The sequence below is a fragment of the Aptenodytes forsteri genome, unplaced genomic scaffold (assembly GCF_000699145.1).
Source record: "Aptenodytes forsteri isolate BGI_AS27 unplaced genomic scaffold, ASM69914v1 Scaffold9, whole genome shotgun sequence".
NCBI classification, from domain to species: Eukaryota; Metazoa; Chordata; class Aves; order Sphenisciformes; family Spheniscidae; genus Aptenodytes; species Aptenodytes forsteri.
This window is the reverse complement of record NW_008796217.1, coordinates 5,567,487-5,577,615: the sequence shown is the minus strand read 5'-3', so window position 1 is coordinate 5,577,615 and position 10,129 is coordinate 5,567,487. Positions and strand designations below refer to the sequence as shown.

Below are 10,129 nucleotides of genomic sequence, written 5' to 3'. Positions count from 1 at the left end.
GGATGCTATTGGCCTTCTCGGCCACCTGGGCGCACTGCCGGCTCATGTTCAGCCGGCTGTCAACCAGCAACCCCAGGTCCTTTTCCGCCAGGCAGCTTTCCAGCCACTCTTCCCCAAGCCTGTAGCGCTGCATGGGGTTGTTGTGGCCGAAGTGCAGGACCCAGCACTTGGCCTTGTTGAATCATACAGTTAAAAGCCAGCAGGATCTGGCTCCATCTTTCCTATACCCTCCCATTATGTAGATAGCAATCAGATCTCTGTATGGGTGGCACAGGTCCCTCTGACAGCAGCCCTGATCCATGTATCAACTGATTCCTGCAATTTGGTGTTCACAAACCTTTTGAGAATGCACTCCATCCCATCACCTAGGTCATTAATAAAGACATTAAACAGTGCTGGCCCAATATCAATCCCTGAAGGATGCTACTTCCAGCCACCAGCTGGACTTTGTACTGCTGATGACATCTCTTTGAGCCAGGAAGTTCAGCCAATTATCCACCTACCTTATAGTCCTGTGGATACTGTGGGATATTGTGTCAAAGGCCTTGCTAAAATAAAGCTACCCACAGCATATACTGCTCTCCCCTTGTCCACAGAGCCAGTAATCTCATCAGAGAGAGCAATCAGGCTAGTCAGGTATGACTGTTGTTTGTTAAATCCATCCTGGCTGTTCCCAGTTGCCTTCTTGTCCTTTGTGTGCTTGGAAATTACTTCCAGGGGAATTTGGTCTATTATTTTCCCAGGGACTGAGGTGAAGCTGACTGGCTAGTAGCTTCCTGGATCCTCCCTCTTGCTCTTCTTGGCTACGTGTGTGATATTCAACTTTTTCCAGTTTACAGGAACCTCCCTCTGATCCTTTCAGACATGATGGATAGTGGCATTGACCAGTTGCATCAGCACCCTCAGGCTCATCTCATCTGGTCCCATGGGCTTGTGTATGTCCAATTGGCTTAAATGCTTTCTCACTGTATTTTCTACTGTGTGGTAATGCTTCCTGCTCATGGATTCTACAGGTAGGCTTAGAGATCTGGAACGCTTAAGGCTGAAGGTTCCTGATGGAAATGGAAGCAAAAAAGGGATTGAGTGCCTCAGCCTTTTCCATGTCCTTTGTCACTAGGTTGCATAGTGGGTCCACATTTTCCTTAGCCTTTCTTTTGTTGTCAATGTACATATAGAAGGCCTTTCTTCTGCCTTCCAGATCCATTGCTAGTTTCAACGCCAGCTGAGCTTTGGCTTTCCTAACACCACCCTTCGGGCAATATCTGTATATTCTTCCCGTGTAGCCCACCCCTGCTTCCTACACGCAGGAGTGAGCTGTTCTTGTGCTTTGAGGTGTCCCTGAAGATTAGCTACCGCTCCCAAGCTTTCCCTTTACCTTCTAGTCTTCCAGGAGATTCTACCAGGAAGATCCCTGAACTGGCTGAATTCTGCTCTCGTGAAGTCCTGCGTTGTGACCATACAATCTGTCTTTCTCAGATTTTGAACTCTGCAGTTTGATGGTTGCTGTAGCCAAGGCTGCCCTCGATCTTCACATCCCTGTCTGGTTCTTCCTTGGTTGTGAGCAACAGGTCTGGCAGAGTGCCTTTGCTAGTTAGCTTCTGAATCACCTGCACCAAGAAATTGTCATCAACAGATGCCAGAAATCCCCTGGATTGCTGCACTCAGCCATATTACCCCATCAGCAGGTATTAGGGTGGTTAATGGGCCGGATGAGTATGAGTGCCTGCAATCATGAAGCTTCCTCCATCTGTCCAACAAAGGCTTCATTGACTTCCTCTCCGTTTTTGGGTGGTTTATAGCAGGCATCCACCACAATGTCACCCATGTTGGTCTGTTCCTCTGATCCTTATCCATAAGCTCTTGACTACACGCAGCCAGGTGTTGGACTGCAGGTTGCATCCACCCTGACTTGAGCCTTTCCCCATCACTGGAAGAATTGAGGAGAATACCACCTCGGCCCCCTGCCCTTCACACTTGACCCCAGTGCTCTGTAGTCACTTTTGGTATATTCAGGGTCAGCCCTGGTAGTGTCATTCGTGCCCATATGAATGAGCAGCAAGGTGTAATAGCCCAAGGGCCAGATGAGTCTTGGTAGTATCTCCACAATGTCCTGAATCCAAGCACCTCACAAGCAACAGGCTTCACAATCATCAAATCAGATCAAGTAGATGGGTGCCTCTGTTCCCTCAGTCTCAAATGACTGTCAGCTACTGCTTCTTATTTGTGATGTAGACACTTGATTCAGACTCACCTGGCTCTGGTGTGTCCTCTGTTAGGTCTTGTTCTTCCTCACCTGTTCCCAGGTCACTATACCTGTTCTGTAATTCTATATCTGTAGGCAGAGGAAAAGCCTTCCTTCTGTTGGCAGAAGTCACAAGTCTCCAGCCTACCTCCTCTTGGGAGCCTCCATCCACTGCTCCTTTGAGTGTAATTTCTAGGTTTTCCTCCTTCTTTGCATTGTTTGGGGGTCTTGTCTCTGCAAAGTCTCTATGAAGATCTTGTCATTCTCCTGTAAATCCTCCTGACAGCACACTCATCTCCTTCACAGCTGCATTGTCCTGCGGTGCAGCACATTGACCAGAGCACAGTCCCCACAGGGGAGGCCAATGTCTCCCCCAGCCCCAGAAAGAGGCATCAGGCACTCCTTAGTGTGTCTGGGAGTGCACAACAGCAGCCCCCCATAACAGTTCTGTCTGGGTCAGTGCCTCTGAAGTGCCAAGGATAATTGTTCCAGCTGATGCCAGAGACTGTGCTCTGTGGTGTGTCAACACCAAAGCTGCACAGTGTCAAATTGTCCCACGCAGGCTTGAGCAGAGTGCTGGCCAGCATGACTTGATAAATACCAATGGAGGAATACTGTGCTGCTAAACAGTTTTTTAGAAAGAAGTAATTAGCTTTCATTAGAGAATGTTCTTTCTGTAGATGCTTGACTCCTGATGCAGACGCACGTCCAGACATAGTGGAGGTCAGCTCACTGCTGTCTGATGTGATGATGAAATACCTGGATGTCTTATCCACCTCTCATCTCATGTTGGAGAAGAAACTGGATCGGGAGAGGAGACGAACCCAGAAGTACTTCATGGAGGCTAATCGAAATGCAGTAATCTATCACCATCAGCTTTCCATTTTATCACAAGTAAGTACATGTATTAGGTTTTATTTTTTCTTATCATTGTTTGCCATATCTGAGAAAATAAGGTACAACAAAGCAGAAAATAAATCAAAATAAAAAGACCCATCCTCTTAGAACATTTTTCCATGCAGGCTCTTTAATTTATTTTTAATGAGGTATTCATTCAATTTTGTGGACATACTTATGCAGGAAAAATAACAGTATCTTAAAAAATGATGTCATTCTATGTTGGAAAATGGCATTGTTATGGAGGTACTTGCAGTTTTGATAGAATCTGATAATGTTTAATTATTACTGCACACTTGTGAATGGTTTGTGAATAGGAGAATATACACTTAGAATCATAGAATCATAGAATAGTTTGGGTTGGAACGGACCTTTAAAGGTCATCCTGTCCAACCCCCCTGCCATGAGCAGGGACATCTTCAACTAGATCAGGTTGCTCAGAGCCCCGTCCAACCTGACCTTGAATGTTTCCCCTGTCGCAACAGGCCCTGCTAAAAAGTTTGTCCCCATCTTTCTTATAAGCCCCCTTTAAGTACTGATAGGCTGCAAGAAGGTCTCCCCAACACCTTCTCTTCTCTAGGCTGAATAACCCCAAGTTTCTCAGCCTTTCTTCATAGGAGAGGTGTTCCATCCCCCTGATTGTTTTTGTGACCCTCTTCTGGACCTGCTCCAACAGGTCCGTGTCTTTCTTATGCTGAGGGCTCCAGAGCTGGACGCAGTACTCCAGGTGGGGTCTCACCAGAGCAGAGTAGAGGGCTATGGTGGAACAAACGGATAATCTTGTGTATGATTCACAAACAATGACACCTAGAAAATGGAACCTACGCAAATATAATTTTTAATTACAGATTGCTAAAGAAAGAACAGTGATGCTGATAAGGTATTTGCTAATGCTTTCTTATTGTCTGATACAGTTCTGCAGAAATACTTCTTAAAATTCTTCCATTTGCTTCAGGCTGTGTTTTAAGCATTCTTCTCGAAGGACATCAGTATTTTACATAATGAACCAAACTTGTATATGATCTCAGAGAATTTACTTAAAAAAATACAAGGACAATGCTTTTTTATAGTAAAAGCTCACTGTGAAAATTATTATTATGGTAATTATGAAGCAAAGTTATAATTTACATAGCTACTCTTGTCTGTTCAGCTATTGTATCTCTGTTAGATTCCTTTTATGAGGGCTCAGAAGTTTGCACTTGAAGAACCCCTGTGTAGGAAAAAGATTTTCAGGAACACCTTTTCCGAAACTCGTGGATTTTTTTTTTTTTTTTTTTTAATACGTTGTCTTCACCTTCCTGGCCAAACATAAGACTTGTAGAAATTGTTAATAATTTTTTTTTTCAGTAGTTTTTTGACCTATAAGTCCAAGATCATTATTTGTATTATACCATTTTTTTTCAAGAAAAAGTATGCCAACAACTTCCAGAAAAACCTCAACAAACCACTGTCATTTGAAATGTAAGAGGTACTGAGATGGAAGAAAGATAGAGTAGGATTTATAACTTAAAACAGTATGAGCAATTATTTTCCATGTTTTTTGAATTTTCTTACTCTACAAATTTGGAAGCTTGTTGTATGCCATTATTTTTTCATATTTTGATATAGTCGTTCTCTTGCATAACTATGCTGAAATTTGCGAAAATACATACTATGGGTGGAAAGCTGCTTGATTTGGGATTTCAATGCAATTATCCTGTCTTTGAGAGAAGAGTGCCCTATCCAGACACTTGTAAGACATGATAGAACTAATAGCTTTATATTGAAGTCAGAGGACTTCTGTTTTGTATAAATACTTGAAAAATACACCTATCTACAAAACGAGAAGGAAAATGGCTCTGTCTTTTGGGGGATAATGGCTATTCTTCTCAAGGAAGGAATACTGTAATTGTAGTTCTGCTCCAATGGATATTTTATTATGTATATTAAAAGAAACAGGTACAACAGGAGGATCTGACAAAGATCCAGAACACTACAGAAGCTGAGAGGAGTATGGCTCGTTAATGAGAAGTGGGAGACCTAATTGTGTGTCCTTGCTGTAAATAAGAAAGAATAAACCAGGCTAGGATCTTTCAAATTTCAGAGGAGTGCTACAGGGCTTAAAACAGAAGGAGCCATGTTGTTTCCTTGTTCTTGGTATTGTAGGAAAATTTTATGAAGTTTATGAGGATTTCTAATAAAGAGAATAATTATTCCTGAAAAGTTTGACTTTTGAAAAAAAGACAATATTCTGACTAAAAGTACTAGGAAGAATTTCAAGCAGCTGTTCCTGAAATAAAAACTCTGTGAGGTATGGACAACCTAATTCATCTTAGCCAAGGCCCCAGCGATTCCACAGCCAGGTAATGTGTCATTTTTCCATGGTGTCAGAGAATTCGGTGTTTCTGCCATGTAGTTCAATATTTTGTTGAAGCCAGCTATCTTATACTTTGTTTTCTTTCTACTAAAATGTACTTATGGCCTCCTTTTTCATCCCAGTTGTGTCATCTAATGTTTCTGAAATAAAGAGCATACTCTCTGTCCTGGTTTATGGAACTAAGCAGCAGAGATCTTTTGGAGGTGGAGTGGAATCTGTTTTATAAGTAGTTTAAGACCAGTGTGGAAGCTGATAAGTAGGCAATTGAAAGGCAGGTCAGTAGATGATGTTGGAGAAGTGTAGTTACCTTGCCTGGCAAGTATAGCATAAAATCCAGGCTTGAAAATAATCCTAATAAAAAGAATCATTATCAGCTCCCTACATAAGTTCTTATCTTTCCTTGTTTTCCATAGAAGTTGTTTAGGTAAGAACAGAAGCAGATGTAGGGATGAAAGGTGTTTAATAGAGTTTGTGTGTTCAGTTCTGAAAGGTTAAGGCTGCTGACATAACAGAGGGTACAGAGGACCAAAACAAGTAATAATAATAGTAGTAATTATCTATCACATAGTACCTTTCATTTCAAGGTGGTCAATTTTATATTTTGATGCTCTGGTTAGGAAAAGGAGAGGAAAAAAGTAGTTTATGTAAGGTCACCAAACAGACCAGTGGCAAAGTTGAGTTTTCTGTGTTCCAAGCCAAATCTGAGTCTTAATACAGTAGTTGATTTAACTAATAATGAAAGTATCTTTCTAATATCTTCCTTTAAACAGATGAGAAAGTGGCCAAATAATAATTTGATTGCTTTTTTGAGGTATATAGATTTGAAAAATTTAGACATTATTTTGGCTGTTTGCAAAAAGCTGAAAATAAGTCACTTTTATTACTTTGGAAATATGTATTTGATTACATAGGCATCATCCATTATTGTTTCATTTACTGTATATATCCTGAAGTGTTTTTAACTTAGAAATAATGCTTAGAAGCCCTTGATAAGCCAGTGCGTTCGTATACTGTTTGACATATAAATAGAATAACTTTTTTCTCATTGCCAGATTTTTTAATGTAAAAATCAATATACCTAAAACAATATAGAATGATGAATATTGAGATCTGTCCTATATTTTGAATGTGGGAGAGAAAACTGTAAGCTTTATAATCACAGTCTTTCAGCTAAAAATATATAACAAAATATGAGCCATTTGTACCTCCTCCTACTCTGATCAGCCAGGTAGTCTATCATGTCTGCCCATTTTTAATATATTCTCTGAGAGTTTCTCAATTTCTGAAGCTCTGATCTGTGCGTATGGCACACATGTTCTGTCACATTCTTTCTCTATACCAGGTTTTTGTAATACTGTGTTCTTTGGGAATTTAAGCTTATTTTAATTTTTGTATTGATAATGTCACTAGAATACATATTTTATTTTTAAATCCATATATGCAAATCCATGTATTCAAATGACGTTCCCAATTATGCAGAGTAATGGGAGACTAAGATACTTAGATAATGGAAAAGTAGGTACAATTTTGTTTCTGAGTGTAGTGCGATCTATGGAGTGGCTCCACGTCCAGTGTTTGTCACGGCTAACAGGGTGTCAGAAGTCATTAACAGTGCTTGGTCTGAGCTGGTCCATTTAGGTCACCATTAGCTGAGTGCTTTGTCCCAGTGTTCAAACACACAAGAATGCTTATTAGCAAGGTTGCTCTCTGCATTTTTCTGTTTTCACACTTGAATTGATAAGTCTTCCCCTAACCCAGCATGCCGAAGAGCATGGCATGGCATATAGACCCCCGGTGTGTTGTCTTCTATCTAGATAAGATTTTTAGCTGCAGGTCAACACTGGCCCTCCCAGACCTAGGTCTGCAGGTATCAAGGTGTTGCACTTCTGGTGGACTAGGATACTACTGCTAGGAGACATATTCTGATTATTCTGCTTGCAGGCAGCTTGGTTACAGCCTATGCTAAGCAGCCTGCCTGGTGCGCTCTCTTGTGGAAGCAGTTCAACTATTTATTGGCTGGAAATAGTGAAAGAAGCAGTATAGCAGTTTTCAGACAGGACTACATCTAAACTAAAGAGCCTGGCCAGACCTGAAATGGCTGATGCAGTTTGCTGACTTCCATCTGTGTCATAAACCTTCATAATCCACCTGTAGACAATTAAGAGTAGATTGTGTTATGTCTTTTCTAGATTGGTTTAGAAACATCAATGGTGTATCTAAAGTCCTGAGAAATGTTGGGATTTCTTTGTATGTCCCTTCTATCACAAAGACCCTAAGGTAAATAGTTGTGAAGCATTTTGTAGGAATACCTGTAAATACAGAGCATGCTACTGCTCCCACTCTTCTTTATCCACAGGAATGGATTTTCTTTATCCTAATCTCTTTCTTCATCCACAGTGGCCAAAGGGGGAAGGGTTAAAGCTGATGGTTTAAGAATCCATACTTTTGTAACCACCCTGCAGGCTACTGGCAACTCTTGTAATTAAAAGCAGCCATCAATTTCCTCAAATTCCTAGAAGAAATGAGGACAGGATCACAGCTCTCTGAAAGGCAAAGAAACACAAAATGATTTAACTGTGTTTTCACCAGATCTTTTCCCCCCATACCCAAATTCAGTTCTGCACTGTTGGCAATTGCTGTGCTAATAATCATGTTAGTTTCTAAGCACCACCACATGCATTACAAAGGAGTGCTTAATTAGCAATTCAATTTGAATTAATCTATTTATTTTTTTTGTTAACTCAGAAAAAGACATGAAAATTGTATTAATGTTCATTTTAATTTCCTCTTTCTCTGTGTTTAGATACATATTTTTATCAATTCAGCCAATCAATGCACAAAAGATTTTTTTTCTTAAAACAACTGTATCTGCATGCAGCAACTGTTTTTGTATTGGTTGAAGCAAAGAGTATGTTTGGTTTTAAAACACTTGGAATGCAACAGGTTATTAATATTGCAGCAATATAGTCCAATCTTTACATTAGGTTAGAGTATTCAATTCCTATTTTTATTAAAAATTGATTATTAAAAATTTTATAAAAAAATTTGGGTGGTAGTGCCTGTCTATGCACTGCTGCATACAATTCCCATTGCTTTGGAAATGAGTGAGGACTCAGGAATGTCATGAAAGCTTAGAATTCCACAAATTGTTTTCTTCTTCCACCTTTCACTCCATTGATTTTGTTCTGACACTATTCTGTTTTGGCATTTATGTAGCAGGTACTGGAATTATAGTTTAAATGTTAGAAATTACAGTTGGTGTGATAAGAAGAAAGTAACCCTTTTATATTTATACTATTTATGTTTGGAGAATAAAATGATTGTGCAAAAACTGGTTTGCAGGTATAATTTTTTTAACAGTTACTGAATGTAGAAAATAGTCATCACAGCCAGGTTACTACCTGTGAAAATGTATGATCAAACTTTTAAGGACAACCCCATAATATGTTTTAATTCAGCTTCAATTTGTTAGTGCATCAAAATACTTTAATAGAATCACAGAATATAAGGCAGGAAGATTATCGTGTCCATCTCCAAGCCTTAGAGCTACCTGTCACTCCTGACAGGTATTTGACCAGTCAGTCATAAAAATATCAGGTGATAGAAAGTCTCTCCCAAGGCAAACTATGCCAAATTAGGGAACAGTTTGGAACCAGCAGAAATGCAAAAACTGTCTTTACAGTCAGCAATCACATATCTGAATGAGTCTTTTTTTTCCACCCGAAGATAATGTCTGGAAAACCATGTGGATGCGTGAAGCACTGTCAGAAGATAATTGGAAATCCTGGGCATACCCATAGCACATATACACAGGGCTATATACTGTATCTGCAGTTAGTCTGATGCTTTCAAAAAATGTTGGTCTTGCGTTGTATCCTTGACAGAGTAGATGTGTTATGTATGTCTTGTTTCCAGAAGATATTAGATGGACAGATGCATGTGCACATATGGGATGTATATGACACTTGAAATTTTCACACCCACTCTTAAGTGTCATATAATTGCTCTAAGAGCACTAAGTCCAGAATGCCCCCAGAACACTGCATTTGCTGAGCACATTCAAACCTCTTACATAGTTGTCCTGGTTTCGGCTGGGATAGAGTTAATTTTCTTCCTAGTAGCTGGTATAGTGCTGGATTTTGGATGTAGCATGAGAATACTGTGATAACACACCGATGTTTTAGTTGTTGCTAAGCAGTGCTTACACCAAGTCAAGGACTTTTCAGCCTCTCATTCTCTGCTGACTGAGAAGGCTGGAGGTGCACAAGAAGCTGGGAGGGGGCACAGCCAGGACGGCTGACCCAAACTGAGCAAAGGGACATTCCATACCACATGACATCATGCTCAGTATATAAAGTAGGGAAAAGCCAGCTGGGGGGCTGCTGCTTGGGCAGTGGCTGGGCATAGGTTGGCAGGTGGTGAGCAGTTGCATTGTGCAGCACTTGCTTTGTATATTCTTTTTTTATAATTATAATTATTATTATTTTGGGGCATCCAGTACACCTGGAACCGACTGCCCCAGGGGTGGAAACACAGCCCCACCATTTGCCATGGACTGATCCAGACTGCACTGGAACAGGGTGAGGCTCCAGAACACCTGCAATACATTGATGATATCATCGTGTGGGGCAACA

At 40.4% G+C, this 10,129-nt stretch overlaps 1 protein-coding gene across 1 annotated transcript in view; it reads left to right on the top strand.

Moving 5' to 3' along the window:
* The window catches only part of LOC109279733 (serine/threonine-protein kinase Nek10-like), a 62,019-nt gene that overhangs the window by 16,760 nt on the left and 35,130 nt on the right, over positions 1-10,129 (top strand). The window contains exon 4 of the mRNA XM_019474469.1: positions 2,923-3,136. Within this exon, the coding sequence (XP_019330014.1) occupies positions 2,923-3,136 (214 nt within the window). The remainder of the gene's footprint in view (positions 1-2,922; positions 3,137-10,129) is intronic.